The sequence below is a fragment of the Gadus morhua genome, chromosome 13 (genome assembly GCF_902167405.1).
Source record: "Gadus morhua chromosome 13, gadMor3.0, whole genome shotgun sequence".
Lineage (NCBI taxonomy): Eukaryota > Metazoa > Chordata > Actinopteri > Gadiformes > Gadidae > Gadus > Gadus morhua.
In genome coordinates, this window is record NC_044060.1 from 16,864,653 (window position 1) to 16,885,246 (window position 20,594).

At 42.5% G+C, this 20,594-nt stretch overlaps 4 protein-coding genes across 6 annotated transcripts in view; 2 read left to right on the top strand and 2 right to left on the bottom strand.

Moving 5' to 3' along the window:
- Nucleotides 1-2,257: 2,257 nt before the first annotated feature.
- On the top strand, nucleotides 2,258-9,215 carry tamm41 (TAM41 mitochondrial translocator assembly and maintenance homolog). 3 transcript variants are annotated; one of them, XM_030375685.1, is made up of 9 exons: nucleotides 2,258-2,587; nucleotides 2,913-3,095; nucleotides 3,349-3,441; nucleotides 3,667-3,817; nucleotides 6,052-6,197; nucleotides 7,918-8,083; nucleotides 8,404-8,466; nucleotides 8,791-8,905; nucleotides 9,014-9,215. In XM_030375685.1, the coding sequence occupies exons 1-8, from the start codon at nucleotides 2,450-2,452 to the stop codon at nucleotides 8,880-8,882; spliced, it is 1,032 nt and encodes a 343-aa protein (XP_030231545.1). In that variant the 5' UTR covers nucleotides 2,258-2,449; the 3' UTR covers nucleotides 8,883-8,905; nucleotides 9,014-9,215. The 3 variants fall into 3 exon arrangements, with proteins under 3 accessions (XP_030231545.1, XP_030231544.1, XP_030231546.1); XM_030375684.1 differs by having other exon boundaries at nucleotides 8,791-9,215; XM_030375686.1 differs by having other exon boundaries at nucleotides 2,262-2,353; nucleotides 8,791-9,215.
- On the bottom strand, nucleotides 9,110-11,771 carry LOC115557683 (UDP-glucuronosyltransferase 1-5-like). The gene is given in 5 exon segments (XM_030375681.1): nucleotides 9,110-9,465; nucleotides 9,468-9,846; nucleotides 10,111-10,824; nucleotides 11,005-11,306; nucleotides 11,554-11,771. Coding segments are annotated over 5 exon segments (1,602 nt in total). The 5' UTR covers nucleotides 11,558-11,771; the 3' UTR covers nucleotides 9,110-9,262.
- Nucleotides 11,772-12,566: 795 nt separating this feature from the next.
- LOC115557680 (UDP-glucuronosyltransferase 1-5) lies at nucleotides 12,567-15,140 on the bottom strand. The gene is made up of 4 exons (XM_030375678.1): nucleotides 15,007-15,140; nucleotides 14,477-14,784; nucleotides 13,576-14,289; nucleotides 12,567-13,311 (listed from the first exon to the last, which is right to left on the bottom strand). Exons 1-4 carry the CDS (start codon nucleotides 15,008-15,010, stop codon nucleotides 12,727-12,729), a joined length of 1,611 nt encoding a protein of 536 aa, XP_030231538.1. The 5' UTR covers nucleotides 15,011-15,140; the 3' UTR covers nucleotides 12,567-12,726.
- Nucleotides 15,141-15,797: 657 nt separating this feature from the next.
- vgll4b (vestigial-like family member 4b) overlaps nucleotides 15,798-20,594 on the top strand; it is a 28,944-nt gene continuing 24,147 nt past the window's right edge. The window contains exons 1-2 of the mRNA XM_030375683.1: nucleotides 15,798-16,133; nucleotides 16,932-17,005. Coding sequence (XP_030231543.1) covers nucleotides 16,942-17,005 — 64 coding nt within the window. The 5' untranslated portion in view covers nucleotides 15,798-16,133; nucleotides 16,932-16,941. The remainder of the gene's footprint in view (nucleotides 16,134-16,931; nucleotides 17,006-20,594) is intronic.

The window sequence follows — 20,594 nt, forward strand, 5'->3', positions numbered from 1 at the left end:
TGTGAAAGCTCTGAAGATAAACCAAGGTGGGGTGGCTTTATGAGCGTGCGCGTGCCATATCGTTATGGTCACATTCACAAGAGCCAGCTTTAGTAAATGGTGTCCCTTAATCGTCGCTCAAGTAAAAATGATCTGTCCTCCCAAGGCTGTTCACCTCACTGTAACGTATCATGTAGTCCGGTGCAACCCCATGTTCACCGACATATCTTCACTTCGGTGATATGGGTTTTTTTCTGTCTTTTTACAAAACATTCCTTGACCTTTATCAGCCCAAAAATCAATGGCATCTGAGGTGTTCATTTCCAAATCATGTCCAGGGGAAGTAGACTTTCAAAGGCATGTTCCACCGCTGAAATACAAATTGAACCCTAACGAATACATGGAGGCCATGCAGTAAAATACATGATATATTTTTTGGCTGTACAGTTCGCACTATATATATTATCTACTTTAGCTGAAATACCTTTTGGTGTAGCGAACATCCAATGTCTCACCAACATCAGCTTCACCGTTTCACACACTACTACGACAAGGATGAACCATTCCAAAATTGCTACACACCACTACAAGGAGGAACCATTCAAAAATTGAAAACTGCTTTAACACACAGCTGTCTGCAATCAGTCAGCTATGTGCATTGTTAACATAGAGAGTATAATTATGCTGTAGTGAAATAAGCAGAGATGTGAAAATACCTTTTAAAAAAAGTGTCCAAAATAATGGTTGTTTCGAGGCAGGGGGAAAAGCACATAATTTGAAATGCCAATATTGAATAATACTAATACATAAATATATATACATACAGTATATATATATATATATATATATATATATATATATATATAGAGAGAGAGAGAGAGAGAGAGAGAGAGAGAGAGAGAGAGAGAGAGAGAGAAAGAGAGAGAGAGAGAGAGATATAGAAATAGATAGATATAGATATAGATATAGATATAGATATAGAGATAAATATGATAGTTCTAGTCTATTGGACAGAATAGTAGTGGCCCATTTGGAACAAACAAGTGCAGCAGTGTAAGGTCCTTACATGCTCTACTGCAGCCTGGAGTGGGGAATTCTCGTATTTCCTTCTATTGATCCCCATGTATATCACCCTCTGACTTTCCAAACCACTCAGGCTATGCCATTATCTCGGTTCACCAGCCTCCCAGAGGCAGCATCTAAAAGCTCCTGTATATTCAGAAAGACGGTGAAGTGAAACCTGACAGTGTTACACCTTTTTTTTCTGTCTTCATTAGTGTTGAAAAAGAAAATCACACTTCAGCTCACAAACAGCAATCGTTTGCGGACCAATAGATTCTTACTGCTAGTGTTTTTACGTCAAACATTTTCATGCTTTCCCATCTTAATACCATCCTCAAGACTTTCTTGAAAAAGGTGTTGAAGTCACATTAGTTATTCCTCAGGGGCTATTGTTTGGTTTATTGCCCCTTCCCACTGTGTTAACAAACCTGCATCAAGTTCATATTCTTGATCCTTGTTATCAAGGCAGAAAACAAAGAGCATCTTAACTTGTTGATTGACTACTGGTCAAGGAAACAAAACACCCCCCCCCCCCCCCCCCCCCCCCGACCTGAAATATCATACTACAATACTGTGTTTGAAACCTTAATCGGTGGTGCATTGATTCAATATTCCTTCTGTCATGTCTCATTATGGATTTTCAGCCTCTCTTAACCCTTAAGATTGCATGGAATAACCTCTAACCCTTTGGTGTGAATTTGAGGTCACTTTGGACAAATGCAATGTGAATGAAACTATTAGTGTCTCCTTTAAACACATCTCATGTACTGCCTTGCTAGTTATTGTTTAATTTTGTTTGTTTTTTATCCTTACTTTCTTCTTCTAGTATTATGTACACATGTTTATTAACATGTTATTAGCAATATGTATATATTTATATCCTACGCAAGGGAGAAATATATATAAACAGCAAACAAATGGCAGTTATTGAAGGAAAAACTTGTACAACATTGCCATCTGGTGGCGAAGTTCTCAGTTGGAGTCGAAAGCCATTTATACTTCATAGCTTAGCCTTAGGCCTACTATTTAAACAATGAAACACACATTTCATTTACATTTTCAGGTGTGATTTAATTGAAATTGAATAGCAGCATTCAGAAGAAGTAAAAAAGCCAATGACGCAGATTAAGTAGGCCCCATCAATATACAACAGAGTCGGCTATTTAACTAAATTCCTAAAACTTCATTACCCATAAGGCCACAGCACGAGGCGCACCAAATGACGCACATTTCAATCGACCTCCACTGCGAAGTACACAGAAGATGACCTACTTGCACAGTTTGTGTTTAACTCGTAGTCTTGCATTTTAAAGTATGACATTCTTATTCGTACAAGATTTTTAACGTTATGCGTTAGGCGTTTATGTCGACCACGTTGTCAAGTTAGCCACTTACGCCCATTGTCAGCATGACAGTTCCAGCTTTGCAAAACACCAGTGTGATTTACAGAAGGATCTTGTCACAATTTCCACAAGATATCAGTTTAGCTTTTGCTTATGGCTCGGGTGTTTTTAAACAACAGGGAACCTCTCAAGGCCAAATGGGGGTAAGCAACTTGCATACATAGTATAACTCAGTTTAACCCTTAACCTTGCGTCTCTAGAGCAGACATCACGTTAGGCCATTTAGACTTGCATTCTGTCTTACAAAATGCAAATGCATTCAGGTCACTAGCTAGTTTAACTGATGCTCTGTTGTGTTATATTTGTATATAACGGATCATAGGGATGGGATCATCTCGAACTTACTTACTTTGGTCTAGGGTTGCTGAATGAATCGTAATAAACTGGTTAATAATCAAAAGTTTCTCGCTAAACAATTGCATCAATTATATTACATCAATATTATCAAATTCTTCTCTTCATCTACAGAAGAACATGGTGGACTTTGTATTCGCAGTAGACGATCCTGTGACATGGCACACCATGAACCTCTTGCAGAACCGCAAACACTACTCCGTCCTCAAGTTGCTGGGCCCAAGAAAGATCAGCTCCATTCAAAGTGACCACGGGGCAGGAGTGTATTATAACACACTGGTGCCCGTAGATGGAAGGGTAACGCCACTATTCTTTCAGTCGTAAGCTAAAGAATGCACAGTCTACCATGCAAAAATAGCCAATCCTTTATACCTTTACTACAATAACTTTAAGACCTAACATTCTTTTCTATAGCTGTATTCAATTAATATAATTGACCATGCCATTTAAGTTAACACACAATATTACTGCAAACACCTTGATATTGCTTTAAGTCAATGCTAATATATATATATTTTAATCTCATTTTCTTCCCTCCTACCATCCTCAGGTTATCAAATATGGCGTGATCAGTACAGAGTCTCTAATAGAGGATCTGATGCACTGGAAGACCCTGTACATTGCTGGACGCTTGCATAAACCAGTCAGTAAAGTGTTATAAGACTTTTGATCAATAATGTTCCACTGTGCTTGAAAAATGTAATGAAATAGCATAACAATTAACAACAATGATAAACAGTAAATTCTTTATCAAAATTATAAAGATATAAGAAAGTAAGTCCTCTATAAGAAATATAAAAATATTTAGGGGTGGCATGAATCCACCTGTATGGCTGCTGGAGACGAGGGCTATGTGATATGCATGCAGGTGAAGATGCTGGCGCAGAGTGACAATGGCAAGCTGCGTGCTGCTCTGGTGGGCAACCTGAAGAGTGCGGTGACGGCCTCCTTCCTCATGCTGCCCGAGAGTTTCTCAGAAGAAGACCTCTTCCTGCAGATAGCCGGCCTCTCCTATGCTGGTAGGTAGTAAGCAGACATTAAGACCCAAATGTGCAACCATCGGACAATCAGGATTTAATGAGAGCATTCCTGATAAAAATGCAATGCTGGTGGTACAAATATGCAAGCACATGGTATTTATTTTTATGGTCAAAGTGATACTTTACTTTAAAGGTCCCATGACATGCTATTTTATGTATTCTTTCATATAGGTATTAGTGGGCAACTAACACAGTATTCAAAGACGTTCCTGAAATTCAGCCGTGGTGCAGAGTTACAGCCACTCCGAGCCAGTCGCACATTGAGCTTCCCCCAAATGCGCTGTTTCGGTGGGCGTGTCAAGGAGGAGGGTGGGGGTGTGGCCCTGAGCAGCTTGCAGCCAGGGACGGTACCATGCGCTCTGTTTACAGTGGATGTATCGCAATGGCGAGGCGCACACAGCCTTTAGCCGTGTTCTGTAAATATTCTAGAACACACGGGAGTCCTGGAGCTCTATATCTAAATATTATCATATAGCCTACACAGATATCTATATCATATAATACATATTATCACGGCCAAAAGCTGTGTGAGCCGATATTCCGACGTTCCAGGTTCTTCAACGTCCACATCAATGTGAATACACACACTGTAACGCAAGTGTTTCTTGTCGGTTCTTTGACGTGTCTTGTATTTCCACAACGAGACTGTCGTGGGGGTTATCTGAGCCATGGTTGAGAAGGAATTGGGGGAAAGGAACTTTGGTTTGACTCGCTGAAGTAGGCTACATGAACTGCGACATGCCGCGAGGCACCATCGCCCGGCAGCGGGCAGCCGGCAGCAGGCAGCGCGCAGTTCAGTCGACTTCAGGTTGATGTGAAAGTGGAAGAACCAGAGACGTCGCAGAACCCGTCAAAGTCGTTTGTGATTCATAATATCGTCTGGAGGCGCACACAATATGTTATATGATATAGATATCTATGTATGATATGATATTATTTAGATATAGAGCTCCAGGACTGTAACGCAAGTGTTGCACACTTCCTTGTTATTTGGATAACCGTTCTGCTGTTGGTGTGATGGCGCATAACGCGTCGGACTCTCGTCTCTGGTATTTCTACAACGAGACTCGTATTGGGGGTTATCTCAGCCAAAGTTGAGAATGAATTGGGGGGAAGGAACTTTGGCTTTGACTCCCTCAAGAACATGAACCACGACATGGAGGAGAAAGGGATTGTTGGCGGCGAATGTCTCCCGCTTGAGCCCCGCTGAGGGACCACCGCCGGAGGCGGAGGTGCCTAAGCGCTGCCCGGCAAAGATCCCTTTCTCCTCCTTGTCGTGGTTCATGTTCTTGACTTGAGGGAGTCGAAGCCAAAGTTCTTTCCCCCCAATTCATTCTCAACCTTGGCTGAGATAACCCCCAATACGAGTCTCGTTGTAGAAATACCAGAGACGAGAGTCCGACGCGTTATGCGCCAAATAACAAGGAAGTGTACAACACTTGCGTTACAGTCCTGGAGCTCTATATCTAAATAATATCATATAATACATAGATATCTATATCATATAATATATTGTGTGCGCCTCCAGACGATATTATGAATCACAAACGACTTTGTCGGGTTCTGCGACGTCTCTGGTTCTTCCACTTTCACATCAACCTGAAGTCGACTGAACCGCGCGCTGCCTGCTGCCAGCTGCCCGCTGCCGGGCGATGGTGCCTCGCGGCAACCGGCGGCATGTCGCAGTTCATGTACTTCAGCGAGTCAAACCAAAGTTCCTTTCCCCCAATTCCTTCTCAAACATGGCTCAGATAACCCCCACGACAGTCTCGTTGTGGAAATACAAGACACGTCAAAGAACCGACAAGAAACACTTGCGTTACAGTGTGTGTATTCACACACACACATGTGGCGCTCGCACGGTCGAGTCTCATTGGCGGGCCAACGTCTCTGGGCGGGCCAGGCAGAGTAAGGGGAGGAGCCGAGATTCCTCATGACGTCATGAGCACAGACATTCCAAATCAGCGCGCTTGAGCCTCCGTTTTTTCAAAGGCGAGCAGAACAGCTAGTGCTCGTTTTACACCAAACGCAAGTTTTAGCCACTGGGGGACCATAGGCAGGCTAGGGGAACTCATATTTATGTTAGAAAACCTCACAAAGTGAGATTTTCATGTCATGGGACCTTTAAAGATATCGTTTAATATAGGTGCTCCTTCGTGCCGTACAGTCATCCTTTTAAGTGGTGCCAAAGCAATTTCCTCCTGCATTCCTAGGGGATTTCAGAATGGTGATAGGAGAGGATAAGTCAAAGGTGGCAAATATTGTCCAAGACAACATGCAACACTTTCGGATCCTGTACACCAACATCCTTCAGGACTGCCCTCAAGTGGTCTATAAGCCTCAACAGGGGAAATTAGAGGTAAGGCCACCTATGAACACATACATTTTTCCATAGCAAGGTTAATGTGTTTTCAGAGACGTCCACCCTGGTCTGCTTGGGAAATTATTTGAAGGGACTTCACGTCCACACGTCCTGCTGTTTGTCTTTGCTCATATTACTCAAACATTGCTGATTTCCTGTCAATTATCTATTTTTTAACATGTACGTGCCAATGCATTCAGGAGGCATTTCCTTTTCACACATTTTTGACAACCGCATCTTGGGTTGTCGGGAAGCGCCGTATATTACAGATGAGTCCATGGCATGGGTTCATCAGACAGAAGAAATCTAACAGAGAGCCCCCGAGACACTCACACACCTCTGTTCCAGGTTCGATGCAAAGCAATAGGATGATGGTTGCTGCTTCCCCCAAGATCTTGGCAGGGCCATAGGCTAGAGTATCACCTGCAGGACATGCCGATTTATGGCTATGGTTGTCGTGAAAGCACCTTGATTGAGGGCCAATGGTTTCTATTGTCTTGTTAGCGGCTGCTGTGTTCAGACTGTGACCTCTTCACCACGGTCATCACTTTTCTTTGAGCTCATTTGGAATGTCTAAAGTGAGACAAGCCCGTCTGCTTGTTGCTACTCTACCATATTACATTTACTCTACCCAAAGAAGACCTTCGTTAGGATCTAATTTGTGAATAAAGTAGATTTTGAGGTGCAGTTTTGAGATCATTTTGGCGTTATCTGCCCACATGTTTACAGCCGATAGTTTCATGTGTATATTCTATTCTACAAGTAGCATGTTGCCGTATGGCACAAGCTGTTTTCTTTGCACTGGTGCTGAACTCTCAGCAGGGTGCGACAGTGGCTTTCTATCAGGCCTTCCTCCACCAGTTCCTGCTTTGAATGTAAGCTGACACACGTATTGTGGGTTTGTGTACTCTCATCTGCCAACAATCCATTCGTGTATGGACATGCATGCTGTAGAAGCGGCGGGTACTCTTTCCAGTTTCCAGGGCTCGTCTTTCTGCCCGTCTTCGTATTCCACTCCTTCAGCCACTCCCCGAGATTCAAAGAGTTGCCTAAGAGAACCCGACCGCAGACGATCTTGAGGCAGAGTTGATGAGAGTGTAGAAAATACTTCTTGGTTGGTGAATTTACCCCAATAACTTGGTTTTGAATAGAGGTTTAGAAGTATTTCAAATAAAGATATATTTACTAAAATCTCAAAGTGTATAGGAAATGGTCATAACTATAAATATATATTTCTGTGTGGATGATGGCTAGTTTAAGCAGTCTTACCTGGCCTGAGTCGGACTGATTTGGCTCTGGGTCTATCTGTTTGCAAACCTGTTTAACATCAATGTGCACAGGTTAGACCAGCCATCTCCACACACGCTGGACAATGAATGGAAACATGGAGCACCAGTGTCATGCATCATTGTCTGCAAACTTTACAATAAACTGTCTTTCTACACCGCCACCCTGCATCCCTGTCTGGAAGAGCCCAGTGAAAGTCACTTATGTGGAGTGTGGCAGCCACCTCGTGGCATATAGCATGCACATTGCTACACTATGATTCTCACTTTTCTCATTTCAATGTTAGGAAGAGTTCTCTATAAAGATAAACTTTGATAACGTCACAGATTCCCTACATTTAATCCAATAAGAGTAAATCTTGAGTCCACATCTTTCCATGCCACAGTGTGTATTTGCACGCATCTCATCGTCTCACTGGTTGTACATGCAGGTGGACAAGAGCCCTGAGGGCCAGTTTGTCCAGCTGATGACGCTGCCGCGGACGCTCCAGCAGAGGATCACCCGCTTAGTGGACCCACCCGGGAAGAACCGTGACGTGGAGGAGATCCTGCTGCAGGTGGCCCAGGACCCAGACTGTGGAGCCGTGGTCCAACAAGGTGAGTAGAGAAGGGGAGGGCGTGGGAGTGGAGCCATGGGTGGAAGGGTAGGAAGGAGGATTGATATACACATGGGTAGGGGGCGTGAAGGGGAGGGATAGAGTGAAAGAGCCCTGGTTGACATTGTGCTAAAGTTGAGCCAGGAGATCAACTTATTTTATTTTATTTTCAAAATAAAGGTGTTGCTAACCAAAAAATACATTAACTCTGCAAATGAACATTGCCAATTTACAACCAAGTCCCTCAAGCTTTCTGCTAATTCCACTGGCTGCCGGTGGTGAGATTGGTCAAATGTAAAGCTGGCGTTCCCTCTTTTGCAGCCATCTCCTCTATTGTGAAATCCTCCAGCATTACGCAGAGTGCCAAAGGCATTGCCACAGCTGGTAAGAAAACAAACTGTCTTCCTTCTGTTTTGTTTTTTGAAATATGGCTTTAATATATGGTTACAAAGTATATGTGATGTAAGTGGATATAATTGCTAGTCATTGGTTTGAACATTTATACCTTAAATGGCATCATTAATAGAAATCATGGCTCACAATTCTAGAAATAATGGAAGGAAATAATGGACAATCTTGTTGGCAGTGGGATGAAGAAATCATTTCTCAAATTGAGTTTCATAGTGTTACTAAACCGGAAAATGAGTATTATTAAAATGGCTTCCAGTGTCATAAAGTATTTACTGCCTTGTCCCCACTAATTCCCAGGCATGTGGAAATCGGTGTCGTACAGTGCCAAGAAGCTGATGAAGATGTGGAGGGGATGGAGGAGGAAGCCCTCTGTCCCACAAGTGTCCTGATCACCCCTCCCCCCGTCGGATAGGTTGTCTGACCAGCATGTGACTGTGTGCTCTTAGGCAGGACACCACACCTGCTTTAGTCTTTGTACCTACACCTTTGACCTTCACCTGAACTCAAGTTTGTTGTTCAGGACTCCTATTGGATTACAAAAGATGCAGTTTCAACAGACCTCTTCTGCAAAAGGACTCACTGCCGAAGGAAGACATACTCACAAATCTGGAAGATGTGTGAATACTTATTTATGTTTTTATTTCGTAATTATGAATGATGTTGCCGTAGTAAAATGTGGACAACTGCAAAATGAAATTAAAATTATAAACAATATAAACAATTATTGAATATCATATAATTACAATTCTAACTACAATTTACACTTGAGTTAGTGTATTTTGCTTTTGGATATTCTCCTACCTCTACAGCACAAGAACCTAAACATGATTACAATAGAGAGGAGAAAGATGGTCACAGCAGCCGACAGAGTCATCATTACATCTATAGAGTAGTAAGAATACCAGGGCATCCTGTAAGACTCAGTACGAAGGTGGGGTGCACCTTTGTGGCGCATCACATACTCTGTCCAAAGATGGCATGCTCCAGGGGGGGAATGGGCTGGTCTCTGTGCAGACGGGACAGTCTCTGCATATTGTTTCTGTAACTGTCTTGGTGGAGCACTTCCCCAAGTCCCTGCTCAAAGGTGCGACCGTTGACTTCAGCCAGTTTGAGGATTTTTCCCGCTCCCCTCTCCTGCAGACGGAGCAGGTTGTCATACTGGTCAAAGAACAGCGGTATGCCCAGCACTGGTACCCCGTAGTATATGGCCTCCTGGACTCCATTGGTTCCTCCGTGAGCCACAAACACCTTGGTCTGAGGGTGGCCCAAGAGGTCCTTCTGGGGCATCCAGTCCACTATCAGTGTGTTGTTGCCCAGAGTGGAGGGACGCTTTCCAATGTTCCGCCAAATCACCTGTTTGAAAAGCAAATTAAGAATGATTACAAACATAGTACTACACTCTCATACTGGTGATACTTGGTGGTTATAATGTAAAATAGTAAAATAATGGATCGATGGTGTCTCTAAGCAAACTGAATACAGCAAGCTAGATTTTGTCTTGTGGGGTTGAAGTCGAAATGTTACAGGAATATATCTCGCTGGATGTGTGATGGTATACCATTTTTGGAGATGTAGAGCACTACACATTCACCATTCAATACAATAAATAAATATCACCTTTTGAGGCATCTTTGCAAAGACGCTGGCGATCTCCTCTGCAATATCATCTGGTAATGCGTTCACTAAAGTACCCAGGGTCATGATGATCACTCCGTGCTCCCCGGCACTCTGAACAAACTCCTCCAGGCCAGATGGAAGGGGCTGGGCTGGCTTACACTGGAAGCCCCCTATATAAACTACATTTGGCATCGTGGGTCGGGGAAAGTCAAAGACAAAATCGGACCTGAACAACCAAATGTCTGCTTCCTGGATGAGGGAGATGATGTCACAGCCCCCCTCAATGTACTTGTCACAGATGGCATGGTAACTAGGCCCCACCATGAACCTCTCCTGGAAAACAACGAGGCTGTGAAACAACATGTTCTGGGTCCGCTCTGTGAAGCTCATTTTGTCTGTGAGACCAGAGCCCGGGACGGGGATGTAGGACAGTGGGGACGGAGCTATGGCGAACTGGCCGTCTCCGCTGGTGATCCAACGGACGTTAAGCACCAGAGGTAGTTTGAGATACTTGGCTAGGACAACCCCCGTTGCAAAGGCAGGATCGGTGAGGACCAGGTCATACTGGGCATCAGATAGGCGTTGAACAAGGCTTTCATCGTCAAGGATTCGACCAAGTATATCACAGTTCATTGAATGAGCCTTAGATATCATTGACATGAACTGCCAGATGAGTTTGAGGTTTGTAAACGCCGATGCTCTTTCTCTCTGTGCCTGATGGAGAAAATGCAATGAAGTGAACAATGGAGAAATACATGCTTGCCAGAAATTAAATGTAATGATACTCATAAGTTAATGTAATACATATCTTGCTTATGAAGGTGATTTAAACATGATAATGCCATACGCATGAGCCTGCAAAATAATTTCATATTCGAATTTGTAGCAACTTACCTTCATGAAATTGTCCAGATATATTAGAAAAAAGTTTTCGACTGGGGTTTCTACAGGGATGGTGATTGAGGAGTATAACGGGGACTCCTCTCTTATATACCAACTGTCTGATGCTCGTATAACGTCGATGCTGTGTCCTCTTGTGTGGAGTTCCTCGATCACGATCTTCATATTGATCCAGTGACTACCATCCACCGGATATACCAGGACTTTACCTCCATCAGAAGGAGTGGTGAACAGCAGGGGAATCAGAGCAACCTTGAAAATGATATGCATTCCAAGGGAAGGCATTGTAGGCGTACCTATTGGAAAAGACAGAATTGCAAGCGTTCTTTTGTTTGAGTTAGGCTTCAATGTTTGAGTAATTATCTAACATTTAGCATGGCCTAGACTTATGTCACAAATATAATGTAACAAACACCTCAAACAAATCTATATCACTGACACCTGGACCGACCCGGCCGGGAGAACGGTAGATTATCCTAACAGCATCGTAACGTCTGATAAATCAAATAGGCCTAAATAAACAATTGATGAAGAGCGACGTACCCATCAAACTTCTCGTTCTTAACACTTCGGTGAACTAAAAGGATTGTTTCACCTCGACTAATCCTTCCACCGGAGTTCAGGTTCAAACTCCAAACTTTGCACACCCGTGAGGCAGATGTTGTGCAACACATGTAAAATAAGTATTACGGCTTTACGTTTTTGTTCATAACTATTTTGTAACCTACGACCTGTGCCTGCCCGGGCTGCCATAGGGACAGCTCAACACAAACACAAAGAAGCTTGAAATCACTGCCAAGACGAAAACATTGAATAACTTTGTTATGCTCTGCATTTTGCACCTTAACATTTATGCTGTGTATTTTATGAGCGTTCATTTTGCTTATTCAATGCTGTAGCCTATGGTACACAAACATTTACACTGCAGTCCATTAGGCAGATAATTTTCAGCAAAAATATTTCTTCTTGATCTTTTTAGAGCGCGATCATCTGCTAATTTACGTTTTTAAAAAGAATCGTGGGCAACTAATTATTGAACTAATAAAATTTCATGGTTCAGGAAAGGTAAAAAAAAAAATAGTCACATAGCAGGAGGCCTAAGCCTACTAAAACCTCGCCTAATTTAATCTTAATGGTATTTAGTTTTGAATATGTAGTCAAGATCCTAGTGTAGCAACTAGGGCGTATAGCATGTCATGATATTACGCCGCCCGCCCGCCATGCATTGCTAAGAAATCCCCATCTAACAGTGGTAATACTAACCACCGATGTATCCGATGCAACGAAGATTTATCCTAATTTATGCTGATATCATTCCTCCTCTCTCGACCAATGAACGCTCCTTACTTTCACCACCTGCCAGGAACAAAATTCCATCATTCCAGGCATTTTTACCCCCCTTGCTCGCTTACAACCAAAGTCTTTGTACCGACACCTTTGACCTTCACCTGAACTCCAGTTTGTTGTTATGGACTCCTATGCGATTACAAAAGAGGCAGTTGCAACAGACATATCCTGCGAAAGGTCTATCTGCCGAAGAAAGACGTACTCACAAATGTGGAAAATGTGTTTTTATTTAAGTTTTTATTTCGTAATCATGAATTTTGTTGCTGTAGTAAAATGTGGACAACTGCGAAATACAATTTCAATTATATATAATATAAAAAATTATTGAATATTATGTAATTACAATTCAAGCTACAATTTACACTTGAGTTAGTGTATTTTGCTTTTGGATATTCTCCTACCTCTACAGCACAAGAACCTAAACATGATTACAATAGAGAGGAGAAAGATGGTCACAGCAGCCAACAGAGTCATCATTACATCTATAGAGTAGTAAGAATACCAGGGCATCCTGTAAGACTCAGTACGAAGGTGGGGTGCACCTTTGTGGCGCATCACATACTCTGTCCAGAAGATGGCATGCTCCAGGGGGGGAATGGGCTGGTCTCTGTGCAGACGGGACAGTCTCTGCATATTGTTTCTGTAACTGTCTTGGTGGAGCACTTCCCCAAGTCCCTGCTCAAAGGTGCGACCGTTGACTTCAGCCAGTTTGAGGATTTTTCCCGCTCCCCTCTCCTGCAGACGGAGCAGGTTGTCATACTGGTCAAAGAACAGCGGTATGCCCAGCACTGGTACCCCGTAGTATATGGCCTCCTGGACTCCATTGGTTCCTCCGTGAGCCACAAACACCTTGGTCTGAGGGTGGCCCAAGAGGTCCTTCTGGGGCATCCAGTCCACTATCAGTGTGTTGTTGCCCAGAGTGGAGGGACGCTTTCCAATGTTCCGCCAAATCACCTGTTTGAAAAGTGAATTAAGAATGATTACAAACATAGTACTACACTCTCATACTTCTGATACTTGGTGGTTATAATGTAAAATAGTAAAATAATGGATCGATGGTGTCTCTAAGCAAACTGAATACAGCAATCTAGATTTTGTCTTGTGGGGTTGAAGTCGAAATGTTACAGGAATATATCTCGCTGGATATGTGGTGGTATACCATTTTTGGAGATGTAGAGCACTACACATTCACCATTCAATACAATAAATAAATATCACCTTTTGAGGCATCCTTGCAAAGACGCTGGCGATCTCCTCTGCAATATCATCTGGTAATGCGTTCACTAAAGTACCCAGGGTCATGATGATCACTCCGTGCTCCCCGGCACTCTGAACAAACTCCTCCAGGCCAGATGGAAGGGGCTGGGCTGGCTTACACTGGAAGCCCCCTATATAAACTACATTTGGCATCGTGGGTCGGGGAAAGTCAAAGACAAAATCGGACCTGAACAACCAAATGTCTGCTTCCTGGATGAGGGAGATGATGTCACAGCCCCCCTTAATGTACTTGTCACAGATGGCATGGTAACTAGGCCCCACCATGAACCTCTCCTGGAAGACAATGAGGCTGTGAAACAACATGTTCTGGGTCCGCTCTGTGAAGCTCATTTTGTCTGTGAGACCAGAGCCCGGGACGGGGACGTAGGACAGTGGGGACGGAGCTATGGCGAACTGGCCGTCTCCGCTGGTGATCCAACGGACGTTAAGCACCAGAGGTAGTTTGAGATACTTGGCTAGGACAACCCCCGTTGCAATGGCAGGATCGGTGAGGACCAGGTCATACTGGGCATCAGATAGGCGTTGAACAAGGCTTTCATCGTCAAGGATTTGACCAAGCATATCACAGTTTACTGAATGAGCCTTAGAAATCATTGACATGAACTGCGAGGTGAGTTTGAGGAATGTAAACACAGATGCTCTTTCTCTCTGTGCCTGATGGAGAAAATGCAATGAAATGAACATTGGAGAAATGCATACATGCCAATAATTACATGTAATGATGCTCATAAGTTAATGAAATGACTTATAAACATCTTGCTCATGAAGATGATTCAAACATGATAATGCCATACGCATGAGTCTGCATAATCATTTCAAATTCAAATTTGTATAAACCTACCTTCATGAAATTGTCCAGATATATTAGAAAAAAGTTTTCCATGGGGGTGTCTACAGGGATGGTGATCGAGGAGTATAACGGGGACTCCTCTCTTATATACCAACTGTCTGATGCTCGTATAACGTCGATGCTGTGTCCTCTTGCGTGGAGTTCCTCGATCACGATCTTCATATTGATCCAGTGACTACCATCCACCGGATATACCAGGACTTTACCTCCATCAGAAGGAGCGGTGAACAGCAGGGGAATCAGAGCAACCGTGAAAAAGATGTGATTTCCAAGGGAAGGCATGGTAGGCGTACGCGTACCTATTGGAAAAGACAGAATTGCAAGCCGTCTTTTGTTTGAGTTAAACGTGAATGTTTAAGTAACTGTCGGACATTTAGCTTGGCCTAGCCCAATGTCACAAGTATGTAGCAAAAATAGATATCACGGCCACCTGGACCAACCCTGCCGGGAGAACAGTAGTTCATCCTAACATCATCGTCTGATAAATCAAATAAATAAACAATTGATGAAGAGCGACATACCCATCAAACTTCTCGCACTTAATACTTCGGTGAACTAACAGGGTTTCACCTAGATCAGTCCTTCCACCAGAGTTCAGGTTCAAACTCCAAACTTTGCACACCGTGGGCCAGATGTTGTGCAACCCTTGTGTAACATGAGAATTATTGCTTGACGTTTTTGTTCATGGCTATTTTGTACGGCCTTTTCCTGCCCGGGCTGCCTTAGGGACAGTTAAACACAAACCCAAAGAAGATTGAAATCACTGCCAAGATGAAAACATTGAGTAACTTTGCTATGCTCTGCATTTTACAGCCTACCATTTATGCTGTGTATTTTATGAATGGGCTTTTAGCAAATTCAATGCTGTAGCTTATGCTACACATACATTGCAGTTCATTAGGCAGATCATTTTCGGCAAAAATATTTCTTCTTGATCTTTTTAGAGCGCTTTCATCTGATAATTATATGAAAAATAAACCTCAAGGGCAACTAATAATTTAATGAATAAGGTTTCATGCTTCATGAAAGGTTAAACAAATATAGTCATAAAGCATTATGTGTTGATTATATTGTTTAAAGGGAAATTAAAGAGATTGACGGAATTCCAGGTATGTTAGTTTCACTTTAGATATAAGTAGGCCTACGCCTATAAACCTCCCCTAATTTAATCAAGACGGTATTTCGTTTTGAATATGTAGTTAAGATGTTAGGGTAGCAACTAGGGCGTAAGCCTATAACATGTAGGGCCTACGTAGATATTACGCCGCTCTGCGCATTGATAAGAAATCCGTATCTGACAGTGGTAACCTCCTAAGGATGTGATGCAATGAAGAATTATCATAATTTATGCTGATATCATTCCTCCTCACTCGACCAATGAACGCTCCTTACTTTCACCACCTGCCAGGAACAGAATTCCATCATTCCAGGCATTTTTACCCCCCTTCCTCGCTTACAACCAAGTTTGTCCCGACAAACGAGACGAGCTGCCATTGTTTTTTTTGTAGTCGGTAGGCTCTGGAGACTCCTGCCTTTGTTATTTTGTGTTTGTTGCGCGTCTGTGTGGACCTACTACGGGATTCTTTGTGTTTTCCTTTTTTTTGTTGTGAGTAGTGATACAACCGAAGGTTCCAAAGTGGCGCTTAAAGTGAGTATCTCTCCTCGTAGCGCAACAACAGAGGGCTCGTTACATTGAAACTACTGTTCTGTGTTGACGTGCAGGAGCACGAGAGTTTCACGCTGCTCGCGCCTCGGAGTTGTCTCGTCTGGCAGTGTCGTCTCTTCTCAACTTTACGTTGTGAAAATGAGCTGGCATTGAACAATTAAACTAACGTTTTTTATGATACGCCCTGTTATGTAAAGATGTTTGTGGGAGTTGTATGCACGATCTGGTCTACGAGCTATTTCACGAGTAATATTTGTAAACAATACTACTACTCAAGCTTTTCTGAAACATGTTTTTTTTTATCGAAGATGTCTATTATCATTCCATTAGTCTTTGCGCCATAAAGCCTACTGAAGAACATTGGCCGAAGAAAATGTCAAAAACATGTTTTAAACTTCTAGGGTTAACATATCGCAACGAATTTACATTGAGTCTTGCAAAAGTCATTATGCTGAGTGGAATGAGATTGTGGCATCTTGGGAATGTTCAAAGTGGAGCGAACAGGGAGACGGCGGTGAAGCGCGCTGGAGCTTTTTGGTGAAGAATTCCACTCATAGCATAGTGCTTTCCATGCAGCCTTTATAGTAAACCATTAGTTCCCTACAGGCGACACAGCTACACGTGATACCTTCTAAATCATGTTTACTGAGTCATTTAGAGTGTAGATCATTTGAACTGTAGACATAGTTAATGCTTTAAAACATGTCAACAACTACGTCAACAACCTAGTTGTGGGCCGAACGTGCTGCTTATTTTTCCGCATTATATTGTCGCCCACAGGGAGCCGAGTATGGAGACGCCATTGGATGTTCTGTCAAGAGCAGCATCACTAATTCATGCAGATGACGAGAAACGTAAGTTGAGCAGTAGGCCTATTATTATTTGTTTTCTGTTCACCTTGCAATGTTTATAGGAGAAATAAGTGTAGTGAGAGCAGAGAATGAGTTGTGATTTGTTCCAGTAGGTTTTGCCTTACATGTCTCTCACCCATGCATGCAGTCTGGGCTAATTAACATCACATTTGTGTAATAACACCCTTGTTTCATACACATGAAGAACAAAATAATTTTTTGGCCCCTTGGTTACATCCTCCTCAGTCAGTCCACAATAGGCATCTTTGTACTGAGCCGGCTTGGAATACAGTACATAGGCAAATAGGGATGACAACACTCAACTCCCAGTGCCCTTTTAAACAACCTCCACTGACTTAACTCTAGTGGTGGGGACTGACTAACTTTCGCTCAACATGTGGTCCGTCTTTATTTGACCTCCATTTCAATATTTCTAATCATGTCTGAAAGTTATGGCATTACTGCAAAGAAACATAAATTCTTTCCAAGATTACTATTAGAAAAAACTGCTGCAAATCCGTCTTAGCAGAGCTCTGCTTAGTCAGCAGACCCAGAGCAGTGTTGATTCTACGTCGACTTTTTTCAAATGCAATTTTCACAAACTCTGAATTGTATTGTGCTTCCCAATGACTCCATTGCTCACTGAAAGTTCAGCCTGCTTGATTATCTTGGATATTAAAAAGCATTTAGCCAAGGCTGCTGGAGGCCTCTTGTGTAAATCATTGTGTAAAGGTAAATCTAGTGGAACCAAGTAGAGGAGCGGGTCTGGTGGAAATATCCTATGGAAAAGGGGATTTTCTTATCAAATGTATTTTTCTCCTATATACATTTTCTAACATATAGTCTATATAGAATGTGCATATTCACACTAGCATGTTTCAAATTAAAGGATAGATTGAAGTAAAATACAATTTGAAGCATCTCTCCTTTGTTGACCTAATGAAATATTGGTGGTGACACTTTGAAAGAGTTCCAACTGTCATTTTCCACCATTTTTTCTCAATGGTCCCATAATGCAGTGCTTTATGTGAGCTGAATGTAAGCTGCCTTGCAATTCTTGAGTAAAAGGAGGAGGAGGGAAGCTTTCACCTCCTCCTCCCTCTCTCCCCTGTGGTGTCATTGTTTTTTGCTTCTGCGCTGATGTCACTTTGTGTTGTGGGTTGTGCATGGTTTCTTTGTCAAAAAACAATGCACTCGACCTGTTTCTATAATGGCGTGGGGGAACAAAAACAAGCAATGAGCCGACCAGCATACAAAGACGTGTTAAAGGGACCAACAGCTAAAGTAACTATCCCGTTAGCACAGGTCAGCGGTCGGGTTAAATAGCCAACATTGACTTGCATTACATTACATTCTTACTTTACTCTCATCGATGAAATAACACATCCAGGGAGCTGAGTCAGATTGGGTGTCTTCCTCAATTGCAGTTTAAGACAGACTTTCTAAATATCTATGCAGTGCTTCATGCCAAAGCACTTAACCAACAGGAGGGGCTGGGGCCTGTTGGGGCAAGTGGTTAGGGTTAACCCTAACCCTAACCCTAACCCTAACCCTAACCCTAACCCTAACCCTTACCCCAGTTTCATCAGGAAGTACACTGACAACCCATCACTTCAGTTCATAGGTTGCAATTGTATTCCATTTGCACTCTAGGGTCAAAATATTTTCAATAGTTATTTAATATAAATTGTAATGTTTTATTTATTTAAAGTGCTTGGAGAGGATTTATCTAAAATGGTTATTTTTTTAATCATATAATTTTTAAAGAACTTTTGTTTTGGAGCAACAATGAAGCACCATATAGGCCATTTTTTTCTACAGGAACCACAACAAAAGAGCAAACTGGTGCCAGGAAAAGAGAGGTGCAGCTCCAGCTTTTTCTGTTGCTGTATAGAACACAACAATACTTCCTGCTTGTCCTCTCTCTCTCTCTCTCTCTCTCTCTCTCTCTCTCTCTCTCTCTCTCTCTCTCTCTCTCTCTCTCTCTCTCTCTCTCTCTCTCTCTCTCTCTCTCTCTCCCGAAGTCGCTCTCTCTCTCAAACCTCTTTGGTAGTTAAAGTTTCCATTGTTTTGTTCAAACATCTTAGGTCTTTTCCTATATCTTCCTAGTGTTTTGTCTAAAGAAGGTGGTAGGCCTTATAGCCCAAAAGTATGGCTGGACTGCAAGCCAGGTATTTAGCATAGCCTAGCTGGGCTATGCAACCTTCCTCTTTACGTTTGAGGTAATTTATGTTTGTCATACTGTGTGCCTTACTGCTCTCTTGGTAAGTTCTCCCTTAGTTTGGTCTCAATGGGCAATCCTGATTATATACAAATATATATATAAAGCTCAAAGATCAAGGGGAGGGTGCCAGTATTGAGAAGGAGAAGTAGGATCGTTCTCCCAGCTGTTGGTTGTGATCTGTCTGTCCATGCCTTCGGCGTAACATCTCTTAGGTGGTGCGTGGCCTGAGTGACAAGTGACAGATGGAGGGAAGGGAGCCATTATAGTCAGATTATCTTGGGGAGCTTGTTCTCCCAGGTATCCTCTGTCAATCAGAGTAAGGTGTTATGTATTGAGTTCCTTTGGGTTCTACTAGTGTTAAAATCAGTACCTGTCTGTATCAATCAAGAATACGGAAAAACAAAGAATTGGCCAGGCTCTGTTGGTTACCTGTCAAATTGTCTGGTTTAATTAATTTCTTTAATCGTAGTGATTGGGCTGCTGACTTGAATAGGCTAACATTAGTTGTTAGCCTACTGTACGTGTACTATTGTGTGTGTCATATTGTCACAAAATTAGAATTCAGGCTTTTTTTGATGAATAGGTAAAGCTTCCTCATTCAATTATTCCATGTTGCGAATTTTGGGTTAGTAGGAGGACTTTTCTTTTGAATCCGTTTGCATTCAAGTGTGAGAAAGTGAGATTAGCGAAATTTGATCAATTAATGAATACATGTCTCTATACATGATTAATCTCACTCTGTCAGTGCCTCTTATGCAGGGTTCATTGGTCATTTTGACAATGGATGGCAGTTAGGGTTCAATGATGTCATGCTCAGTAAATCAGGCTTGACTTATTGTCTTTTATACGGGCGGCACAGTCTACTGCAGAACAATCTCTGTCCTTATCTGTTATGGCGTTATTGCTCTAGTGTTCTCACTCTTCCAGGGTTAAAGTGTCGTGAAATTATTAGCACTGCAGAAGACGCACTTTCAAACATACAGAAATGTTTGCAACATTTCCTATGGGTAACTGGGGAAATGTTTGGGTTTATGGGAATCCAGGGCAGATGACCTGTGACTAAAACACTGCCCACAATGCAAGGCAGGACATCTCTCAGATTTTCTTTCTCCAGCCACCCCTGTCTTTCTCTGACCGGCCTCTTGACCTCTACACCCTCTAGTAGACACACACACACACACACACACACACACACACACACACACACACACACACACACACACACACACACACACACACACACACACACACACACACACACACACACTTACTTATTTTGCTTATCATGGTTCAGCAGGCAGTCATTAAGTGCTGAGATAAGGAGGTAAAATGGGGTCACAGAGGTCAGAGGTTAAGGTTTTGAGGTCA

Bases quoted from the DNA above. Each gene is read 5' to 3' on its own strand.
- tamm41 (XM_030375684.1), top strand. From the start codon at position 2,450: ATGACAGTTCCAGCTTTGCAAAACACCAGTGTGATTTACAGAAGGATC. The intron at 6,198-7,917 runs GTAAGGCCACCT...TTGTACATGCAG, and splicing joins CTCAACAGGGGAAATTAGAG to GTGGACAAGAGCCCTGAGGG. The intron at 8,467-8,790 runs GTAAGAAAACAA...ACTAATTCCCAG, and splicing joins CAAAGGCATTGCCACAGCTG to GCATGTGGAAATCGGTGTCG.
- LOC115557680 (XM_030375678.1), bottom strand. The intron at 14,290-14,476 runs GTAGGTTTATAC...TTTCTCCATCAG, and splicing joins ATCTGGACAATTTCATGAAG to GCACAGAGAGAAAGAGCATC. The intron at 13,312-13,575 runs GTGATATTTATT...CTTTTCAAACAG, and splicing joins TTGCAAGGATGCCTCAAAAG to GTGATTTGGCGGAACATTGG.